Source organism: Yarrowia lipolytica, chromosome 1F (genome assembly GCF_001761485.1).
Source record: "Yarrowia lipolytica chromosome 1F, complete sequence".
Classification (NCBI taxonomy): domain Eukaryota; kingdom Fungi; phylum Ascomycota; class Dipodascomycetes; order Dipodascales; genus Yarrowia; species Yarrowia lipolytica.
The window spans coordinates 728,921-742,644 of record NC_090775.1 but is presented as its reverse complement, the minus strand read 5'-3'; the positions used below and the strand labels follow the sequence as shown (position 1 = coordinate 742,644).

The window sequence follows — 13,724 nt, the reverse complement described above, 5'->3', positions numbered from 1 at the left end:
CCGAATGGTAAAAGGTGGGAGACATACTGTATGTACAGTACATACATACTGTACATACAGTGTATGTACTGAAGATGCTGTATATCTTTTTGAGAGGAGTGTTGGAATGAGTTGTGGAGCTTGGATGGTGATTTCAATGGCACTTTTGTATTGTAATGCTTGTACAAGGAATACAATGGTGGCTTTTGTTTTCTCGTGGGATAACGCTGGAAGAAGTTGGAAGGAGTTGTTCAGACGGCGTAGTGTTTGCCTCGGATAGATCTTGTACGAGTGGCGATTTCTCAAATATGAAGACATGTTTGTATTGCAACATGCACTTTCTGATTCCAATCGAGTTTTTTGATTCCATTATGACTACAATACAGTACTTTTGGTGGCTCTAGTACCAGTACTCGCTACAAGTACACACTACTGTTTTGATTATATATCGATCCTAGAAGGGTGTAATAAGTATTAACTGAATCACGGAATCAATACGAGTTAATTGGAGCTTTTCTTTTTCTGATTGGAGTAGTATTTCACGAGTTGGATGGTTTCGAGTGTGCAACTTCATATGGAGTGCATATACTGAAGCAGAGAAGTCAGAGCCGGTACTGAAGGGCTATAGACATTGTACAATCTCAGATTCTTGGATATTTCATGGGGAATGTGTTTTGCTTCCTCTTGTGTAGCTAGACAGACCGTAGCTGTATATTGTACCTACCGACAGTGACGTGAATAGAGCGACGATTACCCTAGTGTTTGTGACTTCCCATTATTGAGTACTTTTTTTTTTCTGAATAATACATTCATCAATTATGTCGACTCTCAACTCCTCATCCACTGTCCAACAAATATCAGAGTCTTCTTCATCATAGACACACTGGGCCATCGTCACTCGATCTTCTTCAGGATCGGGATCGAAGGACCAAATCTGTTCCCCAGGTAAACGCAATCTCGTTCCCGAGACTGTCTTTAGCAGCAATACATTTCACTCCTGGAAGCTGGCCTTCGAGATTCTTGAAAGCCTCATAAGCTGCCGTTTTCAGATGGAGACATTTGGATCATTTCACAGGCACAGCTGGGCCAGTTGGCCCGGGCCACGTGCATTCTCACGGCACTGATCCTGACTGGAGAAAACAGGTAGTTAGACAAGGCTTCGTCGGTGCCTTGATAAAATTTGTCGTAGCTTTTGGAATGAACTACGAGCCAAGTAGAGCTGAGTCTAGCCCGAACCAGAGTCAAATGACACAGCCCAACACCTCAAGAGACGACTGGGTGTAGTGCGACAGGGTTAGGAGGTGATCTGCTACTTCTGGTGAGGTCTGCAGATCGCCGATGGTTTAAAGGAGAATGTGATCCTGGATGTGGATCTGCTAAACCTCAATGTGAGCGAGAGATATTGACTCTGTCGACTAACGCTTGCTGCCGCTCGACTTCAACGGCATTGTTATTGAGTTGATGAAGGGTTTCGGACAAGCGTCGCAGTGTCAGCGAGCCTCGACAGTAGCATCCGTAACTGACAGTTAGAATAACAAAAGATCCCAGTCCAATCAGTTCACACTGTCATTCACACATCCGTCTTTTCCTTCGCCATTCACATATCCGTCTCTTCCTTCTTGACACGGCCACTGAAATCATGACTACAATCGTCTTCTTTCTTGGGGTTACTGACCCTTTCTGAGGCTTGTAGCAGCACATGATCTGTGTCCTCCTGTTTCTCCCCCTTCCCGCGATACAGTTGTCCTAACTCCCTCCACAGCTCCAGCCTCTTATCTCTCACCAACCCACTCGTACTGGGCACCACAAACACCCTCGATGTGCCCATGTGCACGGGCATGAGCCCAAAGTGAGGCATCTCACTCTTCTTGATCCCCTGGTGCTTGAACACGGCGCGAAATACAGTCGCCCAAATGCCGCGGCCCACAATACACACCAGCGCCGGTTTGTTGGCGCTAATCTGGTCCACGAGAATCTGCGCGCCCAGGGCCATCTCTTCACGCGACAAGTCTTCGCAGCCTCGCGTCGGACGAGCCACCAGGTCCGTGAATCCGATTCCGTGGCTGTCCATAAGAGAGGAATCGTCGTAGCACGTCAGACCGCCTCCGATGACCACGTACTTGTTCAAGTTTTTCCAGAAGGAGTTCGAAGGATGGGCGTAGTAGTGGCCTTTTTCCGAAGACATGATTCCGGGATTGAACCCGACGAATACGAGTCTCAGACGGGGTTTGAGAAGCGTAGGTAAGGGTAAAAGAGACTGGGGCGGTTTGGCGTCGTCCATCTCAGCCGCCTTTACCGGATCACCTGTCTTTTTGCCATCTGTCGGGTCCTCTGGTTGGTCCTCTGTCTGGCTAACTGACCTGTCCTCGGTTTTGCCCTCTGCCTTGCCATTGATCTTCTTGCCAACTGCCTTCGACGTCCTCCTAGGGGGGCTCCCCAACGTCTTAGTTGCGGGCTTCAACTCCCGGGCATCAGCTCCTTGGTATCGGAATCTGCTGAGATCCATTGGAATCGTGTGGCGAAACACGTGATGACAACACGTATCTTGCTGGAAGTAGACAGAAGTTGTGGAACCCGTATCGGTACTGCAATACTAGTACTGTTCAGAGGGTACTGTTCAGAGGGTACTGTTCAGAGGGTACTGTTCAGAGGGTACTGTTCAGTGTGTACTGGTGGAGCTGTGGAACTGTAGAACTGTAATGTGGTGAGATTTGGTGATGAGACTCCAAGATAAAACCATAAACTAAACGAAAATAAACGAAACATAAACGAAACATAAACGAAACATCTACAACCATCGGAGGTGTGATTTACCTACATACAGTACACGCTGTAATCGCATCTTGCCATTCAAATCAAATGAGTCGAGTATCAGCACAACCCTGGAATCTGTGGACATACAAAAACGACATGGGCGACACATGTGGCGACTCAGAACCCACCATCTGATGATAGAGAGGCTTCATCTCCGTCGCACAAGTACCAAGTTCATGCTGACTCATGTACAAGTGAAACCACTTTGCATAACTACAATCACACAACAAAAAGTTGACTCGCGTCCTGTCTACGGAACGCCCCACACCGTCTACAATTCACACCCGTCTACACTCACGGAACTTGACGTCCCGCCCACCATCAAAGTCAAGTCGTTGAATCGTATCTAATCGTATGCTTAAACAGCAACACCCTCCTCCTCCTCGAAAGCGAGCCAGTCCTCATCGTTGGCCTGGGGAGAGGCGGACTTGGAGTTAGTCTGGCCCTCGACATCGACGGGAGCCTCGGCGTAGGCCTGGAGCTCTGCGGCATCAGCACCCTCGACAACGGGGGGCTTGGGGGCAGAGGGGGCGGACCAGGGCTTGACCTGACCCTCGGCGTCCTTGGCAGAGAGCTTGGGGGCCTTGAATGCACGCACCTCCCGGGTGTAAGCCTCGGAAATCAGGTTTCGTCGGGCAATGGATGTGGAGAAAGCACGTCGCTGAGTTAGTATGGAACATTAGACCAGTGGATAAGACAGATGGTTACCGTGAAGATGGCAGGTGATTACCGTGGCTATGGCGGGTGGTTACTGTGGGCATCAAAGTTGGTCTGTGTCTTTCGGAAGTATTCCGGTCCACCACAGGGCGCATATCATCTCCGACAAGTACAGTACTATCATGAACTGCTCTGTCACGAAAGACACCTGATGGGCGGTCACATATGCGATTCAGTAATGAACAACCATTCCACACTTCATGTTGATCGACACGGTCGAGTTTGAGGGATGGATTACTCGGAGTAGACAATGCCGTTTTAGAAGAACTGGGGAATGGAGTCCGGAAGGAGGTCGATGTAAGTCAACCGGTCGCGGTCGGACAGTCGGTCGCTGCTCGGTCATTGATCCGATTGGTATTGTGTGCGGTCTGTGTCATGTACACGTCACCATAGCATCCAAACACACTCTCCCCAAACACGCCAATCAACACCACCAACACCTCAATGACCGAGCCAATACTTGCCCGAACTCTTCCTACTCCTCCTGCCCCCCCCCCAATTGGTCCCATTGTCCGAGTCCAATTGCACAAGCCCGAAATTGCACAAACACCCACCCCCCCCCCCAACCACCGGTCCCACCACCACGTCGTCACACAACTCGTGCGCCCAAATGACACAAAACCCGCCGTCAAAATCCCCCACCACAATTCCTTCCGGGCCTCATCGCCGTCTTTCAATCAATGGTACTCACGCTAGCAGCTCGAAGGGTAAACATCGTGTCTGGTTGTGCGGTAGAATCGATGGAACAAGAAACGCAAACCGTGTGGTGGTTTTTCCTACACCCAAATTTGAGCCAATGGGAGAGAGAGGGACGGTAGGGTAAGTGATAATGGAGGGAGCGACGGTGGGTTAGGGTTGGGTCGACCGTGAGCACTTACCGGGTTGGGAGTGGGTTAGGGTTGGTGCCGAGTCGGAGAAATGGTTTGGAGGGGGGAGGAAAATACTGTCGAAATGCCGACTATGGGATGGGGTTTGTTTGGGGACGAATGGAATTGTGAATTTTACAGATTTTTGTTTTTTATTTTTTGTTCTTCTTTTTATATTGTTCTTGTTTTATATTGTTCTTGTTTTATATTATTCTTTTTTTTTCTATTTTTCAAATATCTTTTATACAATTTTAATAAAATAAGGTTTTCTTGGCCTTAGCAGTTTGGGGTCTTCAAATGGGATCAAAAAAAGGACAGATCGAGCTGATTTTTGGAATGTGCCTTTCTGAACGGATATTTAATTAATTTCTCGAAAATTTCCCCGGAATCTTAACTACAGCAGATTTTGTGTGTGGTCAAGTTTTCAGCCACTTTTCATTCAGTATGCACAATTTTACTAACATGCATAGTGACGATATTGACCCTTAAATCAACTCAACCAACAATCCAACATGCCTAAGATGAGTATCCATTGAACGGAGCCGATTGAATCTGCGTCTGTCTGTTTTCCCTTTTTGTTTTATTCCCCCACTAACCTACCCCTATTGCGATTATTGCGACACCCGAATCACACCCGACACGCTGGCGGTGCGAAAAGCTCACTGCACTGGACGAAGTCATATAGCCCATGTGGTTGACTACTACGAGCGGGCAGCCCAGGAACTTGGTCTGTTCCCTCGAGACATGCCGTCGACGCTTTCGCAGACGCAGTTTCGGCGCTACAACGAGAAACTGGGAGATGCTCCGTCTCCTAACAAGGACGTGTTGCCACTAAAGACAGGAACCAAGCCTGCTGTGCCTGGATTTGACCCGGTGTTGAATCAGTCGGCACAGCTGAACTCGATTCTATACAGTGGAGCTCCCGGATACCAGCCCCCTGCCCCGGTAGGAGCTCCTATGGTGAGCAAGAAAGGCAAGAAGGTGTTGCCGGTGCCTCCTCATTGTGGAAACCTGCCGCCGCCTCCGGGTCTATTTTACTCTTAGAGCAGAGCATATCCCGAGCACCCGGTGCGAATGGTGTGCTGATGCGACAATGTGAGTACCACTCTCTAGGATGTAAAGCTCCAGAACAGTTGTCTACGACTCTGAACCCTCGGATCTTTGTCAGCCCATCCCCAGTGACTGCTAGACTTTTCAGAACTGCTACATCTGGCTTATTTATTAATAATGCATGATTCCATTTACTACGTAGATCAAGTGATTCCGGCTCATGAGGAAAGATCTCATGGCGGTAGTCTCTGTGTATCCGTTTGCATGGGACATTTTAGTTGTCATTCCAGGTAGAAGTTGATATACACAAGTTGGTTCGACTAGACTCATATCAGATAACAAATTCTCATCACACGCGTTCGTCCCTTTACCGCAAAAGTCATCTCAAGTAGTCCCCTCCCCCGACTAATTATCTCCATACACTCTCGTCCCTACCTCCTCTATATCATCAGTATTTGGACCTTATGGAAGCTATGTCCACAATAACAAGACATACTCCATCAAGATGCAGAATATCGACGCCTTGAGGCCCATATAATGATATAACTGAACACAATGAACATTTAACACTCCAGTGGTCAGATTTGAGGTTTGTCTTGACTGTTGTAGTCTGTCTTGTGGTATAGTATGTTCTGTTCAGAAAGGAAGTCTTGAACTCCTTGCGGAGTCTCTGGATCGTGGCGGTCACTTGATCAGAGCGTTTCCACTGCCTCAGTTCTTTCCCTGACTTATTTCTCTCGTCTCAGGTGCCGTTAATTATCACATATTCCCGGATCTTCCACTACAAAACGTCTTACGTAGAATCTCCAGTACTCCTTGAATTGGGCATTCTCTGGGTTCACAAGCCTGTGGATACATTTATCAACCTCGGTTGTACGATCCTAGCCACTCTCCCCTTCCTCATCTTCTATGAATGTCCCGTTGGCTGCCCTCTGTTTCTCAGATGAATAGGAAATGATGTCTGTAAAGACCTGAAACACATGAAAGCTGCCTGTGAACCAACAGCACTTGAAGACCGTGTGGGACATTGGGAAATGCTCGATCAAGGTGGATTGATAGGAGTGGATGCGATGTCTCTCGATTGCTTTCTTGCGCGAGTCTTCTTCTCACGCCCTGCGAGCCTGTATTAACAACTATCAGCCATTGACCAAGGACCTGTTCAATCCGCCCTTCTACTCGTGCTGGTCCGAGCTCTACTACAAGCTCAAGGATGACCTGCTCCTGTGTTTCTATGTTTCCATGTGATCAAGTAAACATCCTTGATTACCCATCCTGACTAGATCTTCATTCTAGAGAATTATCCATAATTTCCCATATCTATTCAAATACTTTTGAAAAATAGGGGAAAATCAAACCCCCAATAAACCCCCAATAAACCCCTAACAAACCCCTAACCACCGTGATTCAAACATATCAGTCACCTAAACCGCTCTCAACCAACTCCTCCATTGATGTAGATCCCCCTCGACGATTACCTAATCTCAGACCAGAAACCTATGGATGGTTCTAGATCATGACGTCACTGAACATCCACCAACGTTCACAATGCTCAGCGACGTCAGAAAAATGTGCAACAGCGCAAAGGTGAATTCGTATACTCGTAACTCGTAGCTACTGTACGTATTCAAGTTCCAAGTATCAACTCTCAGAATCCCGTCCTAAGTCGAATGGACACAGCTTATGGGGAGCATATCTGCTCGACAAACCTGCCGACCGGAATTCTGAAAAGTGCATTATACTGCCCGTGTCCGGCTTCACCGATACAACCATTTTCCAGCTTCAATTTGGCCCCATTGACGTCTTCTCTGGTGTCTGGACCACCCGCTTGTCCAACGACACTGTTAACAGCATCCTCAGACTTTTGTCACGCAATTTAACACACCAGCAGCCCAAAACCAAATTACAGATTATGAGTGTGTCTCGCAGAACTGCCTTCCGCCCACTCAATCCACCGTCACGTGACCAATTGAAACAGATGCCTCGCTCGCGCTGGCAATGTTTGGATGTCCCTGGTGGTCCGCGTTACTCGGGCAACGCTAGGCAACGTCTCCAACGCCGCCAAACCTTATTTTGTCTTTGTCAAGCGTGGTGAGAAGGGTGTAGAAGGACTTGTTGGGGGTGTGTGGGGGCGTCTAAACGGGTGCTAATTTCGGTTTTGAAGTGGTGGATCGGTTTCTGGTCCAATTAGTAAGCGGATTTCGTCTTTTTTCCGGTCAAATACGTGCTCCGCGGACCCCTCAACCAGCTCTCTGGTGTTCTGTACAGCGTGTTTACAGCCTCATGTCGGCATTTTGACTTTTCCAAAATTTTCCTTTTGCACCAAAACACAAAACCTTGGGCTGGAAGGTTCCCTCTTGACTTCTCTTCTCCTCTTCTTCTCCTATTTGTTGGCATCACTTTTGGTAGTGCTTTTTGAAAAAACAAACCCGCCCTTTTTTTTACAACCAAACAACAAACGACAATGTCCCAGGAAGTTGCTGCTTTCAAGCTTGTGCTTGTCGGAGACGGTGGAACCGGAAAGGTGAGTTGTGAAGGCGAGATCGAGGAGCAATCGGGAGACGCTCCGGCCAAGTGGTGGGGCCGACTTTGGCGAGGTTGTGAGGGAGACTTTGGATGGGTGTACACGCCGATTGAAGCACACTCCTCACAAGACGACTGATGTCCATCGCCGCCCTGATGCCAGGTGTCAGTTGAACACATTTTGGTTCTTGTTTTTTTTGTTTTTTTTCCACTTCTTTTGACTAACACAGACCACCTTCGTTAAGCGACACGAGACCGGTGAGTTCGTGAACCGATACAACGCCACCCTCGGAGTGGAGGTGCACCCCCTCAACTTCGCCACCGACTGCGGAAACATCCGATTCGACGTGTGGGATACCGCTGGACAGGAGAAGTTCGGAGGTCTCCGAGACGGCTACTACATCAACGGCCAGTGCGGAATCATCATGTTCGACGTCACCTCCCGAATCACATACAAGAACGTGCCCAACTGGCACCGAGATCTCGTTCGAGTGTGCGAGAACATCCCCATCGTCCTGTGCGGAAACAAGGTCGACGTCAAGGAGCGAAAGGTCAAGGCCAAGACCATCACCTTCCACCGAAAGAAGAACCTCCAGTACTACGACATTTCCGCCAAGTCCAACTACAACTTTGAGAAGCCCTTCCTGTGGCTGGCTCGAAAGCTCGCCGGAAACCCCTCTCTGGAGTTTGTCGCCACCCCCGCCCTGCGACCCGCCGAGACCGCCATCGACCCCGAGGTCATGCAGGCCATGCAGAAGGATCTCGAGGAGGCCAACGCCATGCCTCTTCCCGATGAGGATGATGCTGACTTTTAAGAAAATAGATACCGTGCATCGTGAAGGAGCGCCAACCACCAAGCCGCCGACCGCAGTGGACCCATAATGAACCACGAGCGTAGCGACTCCGTGAATGTATATCAGAGAGAGAATCCACATGGACACGTGTTGTGAGTACATGTGTCCATATTGAATGTAGTAATTGTAGGCCCATTGATCTTAACTGTACGATACCAGTAACACACTACTGGCGCAATTGCTGTGTAGTTGTAGTCTTTGTGACCAAAATGAGTAGCAGGTACGGGGATGGATAAATGTGATATAGTACATTTCGGCGGCGGTGTCACACCACGTGACATCATGTCACGTTGTGTAGGAGCATGTCTTATGGCGACTGATTGAGGGCGGCTGATTGATATTGGTGCCTGGTTTTTGTCCTGTTTTTATGTTGTTTTGGGCTGTTTTTTTAAGAGTGCCTGCATTTATTTATTTTATATTTTGGGTGGAGTTTTATGTCAATGTATGCAGATGAAAAGTAGCACTTTTGCAGCACTTTGAAGGGAGATACTGCCTATTTTAGTAGTAGAGACTAGGGTTAATTTTTCCTGTTTATTCCGAATCCCAAGAGTCCGAGTCGTTATCTCTTTTGTGGCGCGAGTTCTGGCCGTTTGTTGAGACCCCCAATTGGCTCTATCGTAACTTTGCAGTATCAGACCATCCATAAAACATGTACAATATGAGAGATTTGGTGAGAGACTTGGAGAGGCTGTACGGACCGGAAGACCACGTGACATTTGGCTGGTGGCGTGACCGTGCATGGTCCTGCCATCGTCCGCTCCAATCACGTGATCTCGGAGTTGCACTTGCTGTCGTTCGGCTATTCCAGTCGTATTGCCTACATGGTTGCTGCAGAACCACGTGTTCCCTTGCGGAATGAAGATGAGTAATCATTTTTAGGCTGATTTTTAGTGGGATAGAAGGGATAGATTATGAGTGGGCTGAGGGGAGAGAAGAGGGTGAGTCACATGATATAATATGGGTCTACTTGTAGTTATTTATGGTATGAGTAAGAATGGTACAATACTTGTACTTGTAGTACACTTGTATTATGTAGTTTTGCTGTCACGTGAAGTTTTATAAATACAGATAAATAGTCGATATTCACTGGGATGTTGTGCCTTTTTTTCAGCGATTTTGGCTTATTTCTCCCTCCTCTTCTGAACGTCTCAAGGTGCTGTTGTATCGAAGCTCACAGCTACAGTATGTACATCTAATATGTGACTTGACGACAAGAGTATTTTTGGTCCTGTTCAAGCAAAAAGATTGATAATTACAGAAAATACGGTACCAAAATGATTGTCTAGATCGCAGAAGTCTTCTCGTTTTCTTTTCAGGCCAAAATCTTGTATATCCATCGAGATACGAACAAAGTCACCCAGATGACGCGTGTTGAACACGTGATTAAGCGGTATCAAAGTCAGCGTAAGATGTTGGAAAAGAGTATACCTGGATAGTCGAATGAGATACATCGAAGATCATATGTATTTGTAAAGGGATGTCACGTGCCTTGTCGTAGAAATATCGATCACGTGATCACCACCCTCATTCACCTACAGTAGTACAAGTAACATATATTCACTCTCAAGCCCCCTCTGCCTCTCCCTCTCCTATCTGCAGCTGACTAATCCACATTCTCGTTCTCATTCTCGTCTCTATGGGGCGTCCATTTAGAGTACCTAACGAGGTGATAAGTGCTACTTGTGGGAATAGTGTAGGGCTAGGGTTTCCCAGACTAGGACGACAAAACCTCCAGGGTCGGGGACGTCACGTGACACGCACCATTCGGTCGATGCCCCTGATAGTTGCCTCACTTGTTCATTATATCAGTAATAGGTCGAACGTATTCTGCTCAGTCGAACCTCCCATCGATTTAAGTTTGATAGGAAAGTTTAAAAGATTTCTTAGCTGCAAGGTGATATATTTTTCAAGTACAGTTTGGGTGTGAAAAATTGATTTTGTCACCACCTCGATTTCGCCATGTCTCTAGAAGAACGATTACGAACACACACGAGCGCGTTTGACGGGCTTCTGTCGCTGATTCCGTCCAAGTATTATGAGGATGCCGGCGACGGCGACGACCAGTGGAGAAAGAAAAAGCAGTCCAAGGAGGAGAAGCGCAAGGCCAAGCGGGCCAAGTTGGATCCTGGCAACCAGGTGGCTTCACAGGCCAAGGATGTCCAGGATGCCAAGAACGAGCTCAAGGGCAAGGCTGTGATTCCCACCAAGGAGAGCATCAAGGAGAAGATGGAGCAGTTCAATACGGTGGAGGGGATGGTTGAGGAGCCCAAAGGCAAGAAGGGCGGCAAGAAGGGCGGCAAGAAGGAGGTGAAGGGCGACAACAACAAGCCCCAGGTCAACTCCAAGGGAGGCTCAAAGACTACCTCCAATGTCAGCACCAAGGAGACGGATGTCAAGGCCGCCAACAGGAACACCAGCAGTAGCAACAAGAAGGAGACTACCAACGCCAAAGTCAACGGAAAGGAGTCTGAAGATGATAGTATCGAAGCAGCTCCTTTTGCTGATCTTGTCGCTGAGTCTGTGACTGAGGAGACTGAGAAGGAGACCAAGGGTGAAGATGATGCTGCCGAAGCTGCCGCCAAGGAGGCCAGATTGGCCGCTCTGCGAGAAAAACTCAACAGCCGGATCCAGAATCTCCGGGCCGACCGAAAAGCGCCCGGCACAGATCCCAAAAAGGCGCCCCAGAGCCGAGCCGAGATTCTCGCTGCCCGTCAGAAGGCCAAGGAGGCCCGCAAGGAGAAAAAAAAGCTTGAGAGGGAGGAGAGAAGAAACCAGACCAACGACGGTGAGGATGAGGGTGAGGAGGACGATGATGAAGAGGCCGATCAGTCCGACTCAGAGCCCAATCTGCTCTACTCTCAGCTCCATTTCGAGACTGGCGAGTTCTCGTCTGATCTCAAGAACCTGACTTCCAAGAAACAAGGCACCAAACGAGACCTGCTGGGCCAGCTCAATCACGTTAAGGCCAAGCGGGCCAAGCTGCAGGAGATGGATCTCGACAAGAAAAAGTCGGTCGAAAACGCCACGCTCTGGAACCGAGCCATGCAGCACGCCAAGGGCGAAAAGGTGCGGGATAACGAAAAGTTGCTGACCAAGGCCTTCAAGCGCCAGCAGCAGCAGAAACGCAAGTCCGAGCGCGAGTGGAACGACCGCCGATACACCGTCGACAAGCATAAGCGAACCAAGGACAAGAAGCGAACGGAGAACCTGCAGGCCCGACGGGATTCCAAGAAGATCAAGGGCAAAAAGGTGAAGCCCGTCAAGAAGCCGTCGTCGGGGAAGCGGGCGGGATTTGAGGGCAGATTGAAGTCCAAGTAATGAGGGAGAATCAGGTGGCATGGAGTGCTGAATGAACCAAGCGACCTGGTGGAGCAGTTTGCACAGTCACAAGTTGACTTTCTTGGTACTAACAGACGGTAATCTCTCCTAGGAACTTCAACAGGTCCAAGTTCAAACAGGTGTAATTGAGGAGGGTGTATAGATATATATGCATTGAATTGACATACAGTGAATAGATACTAGTAGTATCAGTTGTACCCGACAGAGGAACCTCTTACCTGGGGGGGGGGGTATATATCCCACCAAGATAGACCCAGTCACTAACCAGCTCCAGCTCCAGTTGGAATGATTATTGACCCAAACTGACTCAAAAGATCGTGGTGTGAGTAAACTGGCAGCGAGGAATCCAAATTTCAAGTCTGTTTCTCTATGTCATGGATATTGATGGCAGTAGCACAAATATCTCTGCAAGAGGATTTTTCGCCAATGTTAGCTCTACGAAGGAAATAAATGACGAAATAAGACTGATAATTGACAAAGTGTGATTGGAATGACTTGGTCATCGTTTGAGATCTTTTCCCATGGCTCTACGCTCATTCCCCACGGAGTGGAGCGATGAGTCCAGCTTTCAGGAAAACCTTCAGAGTATCTAAACTAAAAGTCAACCAAACAATTGAACACGGATAATGTAAACCTCAATGGGTATTTAAAACTAACTATTCCTAACTAAACTATCAACTAAACCACAGAGAGGTATGGCACAGCCACCAATTCAGGTCATGCGACTAATACTGGATAAAATACCCCGTCTGAGTGATAGATACAGTGATTAAGACGGGCGAATCGAAGTGCCTGGTGATTATAAACGTAGGTACCGGTCTCTGGATGTCAGATTCATCCGGAGCTGGGTGACCAGGGGGGAGGGGAGTGTCTATTGCAAGCAAAAAAGATCACGTGAACAAAAGGAGACCCCAGATCGGTTTAAAATAGTTGGTTTAACCTATGTACCCTTTTCCCGCTGTCTTTCTGTCAATATTTTGACAAGAAGTAGTGCATCGACATCTCTGACAGAATTGGAGACAAAAGTCCGTCAGCGATAATATCCATTTTCTGACCAACGTGATCCGCAGAAAGAGCTTCATTCAATGTTTCAGAGGACAAAATGTCGCTGGTGGAGTGGAATTGACATCGCCACTCTACTCCACCAGCCGGTTGTAGATCGCAGAAGATCCACACAGCACCGACACAGCTTTTTGTGGGAGACAGGTATTGGAATAAAAAGTTGATGAGTGTGACGAGCAAGTTGACAGCTTTCCAGTTGACAGCTTTCCAGTCGACAGCGTTCCAGTTGACAGCATTGCATTGGTATTCTGCGGTATATTGATCGTGCTAGTCATCTTAACTCACCTACTAGATTACTTGGGAATTACTTGACCACATAACTCATCTGGGATCCAAAAACAGTGCTATGGGGATACAATGGGAATAAAAAAATACAAATCTGATATATTTATTTAGTTGAATACAATTATGTAACAAAAATGTTCCCATAACATACAATAATTTCGATAACTTCCCAAATTCTCCCGTATGTACAGGACTCCCAATATTACTTGGGTTTTGTTATAAAAGATGGTCATTTTGT

General features: G+C 47.8%; 7 protein-coding genes across 7 annotated transcripts; 5 read left to right on the top strand and 2 right to left on the bottom strand.

Moving 5' to 3' along the window:
- Positions 1-553: 553 nt before the first annotated feature.
- On the top strand, positions 554-1,263 carry YALI1_F07416g (uncharacterized protein; the record flags this gene model as incomplete). The annotated part of the gene is made up of 2 exons (XM_068283266.1): positions 554-558; positions 1,035-1,263. The coding sequence occupies 2 exons, from the start codon at positions 554-556 to the stop codon at positions 1,261-1,263; spliced, it is 234 nt and encodes a 77-aa protein (XP_068139367.1).
- A 313-nt stretch (positions 1,264-1,576) lies between these two features.
- On the bottom strand, positions 1,577-2,485 carry YALI1_F07401g (uncharacterized protein; the record flags this gene model as incomplete). Its single annotated transcript, XM_505007.3, has 1 exon — positions 1,577-2,485. The coding sequence occupies one exon, from the start codon at positions 2,483-2,485 to the stop codon at positions 1,577-1,579; it is 909 nt and encodes a 302-aa protein (XP_505007.3).
- A 666-nt stretch (positions 2,486-3,151) lies between these two features.
- Positions 3,152-4,225, bottom strand: YALI1_F07384g (uncharacterized protein; the record flags this gene model as incomplete). The annotated part of the gene is made up of 2 exons (XM_505006.3): positions 3,152-3,454; positions 4,202-4,225. 2 exons carry the CDS (start codon positions 4,223-4,225, stop codon positions 3,152-3,154), a joined length of 327 nt encoding a protein of 108 aa, XP_505006.1.
- Positions 4,226-4,888: 663 nt separating this feature from the next.
- Positions 4,889-5,420, top strand: YALI1_F07376g (uncharacterized protein; the record flags this gene model as incomplete). Its single annotated transcript, XM_505005.2, has 2 exons — positions 4,889-4,897; positions 4,977-5,420. 2 exons carry the CDS (start codon positions 4,889-4,891, stop codon positions 5,418-5,420), a joined length of 453 nt encoding a protein of 150 aa, XP_505005.2.
- A 41-nt stretch (positions 5,421-5,461) lies between these two features.
- YALI1_F07361g (uncharacterized protein) lies at positions 5,462-6,671 on the top strand (the record flags this gene model as incomplete). Its single annotated transcript, XM_068283265.1, has 2 exons — positions 5,462-5,554; positions 6,525-6,671. The coding sequence occupies 2 exons, from the start codon at positions 5,462-5,464 to the stop codon at positions 6,669-6,671; spliced, it is 240 nt and encodes a 79-aa protein (XP_068139366.1).
- Positions 6,672-7,887: 1,216 nt separating this feature from the next.
- YALI1_F07344g (uncharacterized protein) lies at positions 7,888-8,761 on the top strand (the record flags this gene model as incomplete). The annotated part of the gene is made up of 2 exons (XM_505004.3): positions 7,888-7,947; positions 8,177-8,761. 2 exons carry the CDS (start codon positions 7,888-7,890, stop codon positions 8,759-8,761), a joined length of 645 nt encoding a protein of 214 aa, XP_505004.1.
- A 1,998-nt stretch (positions 8,762-10,759) lies between these two features.
- YALI1_F07318g (uncharacterized protein) lies at positions 10,760-12,118 on the top strand (the record flags this gene model as incomplete). The annotated part of the gene is made up of 1 exon (XM_505003.3): positions 10,760-12,118. One exon carries the CDS (start codon positions 10,760-10,762, stop codon positions 12,116-12,118), a length of 1,359 nt encoding a protein of 452 aa, XP_505003.3.
- Between the last annotated feature and the right edge of the window lie 1,606 nt (positions 12,119-13,724).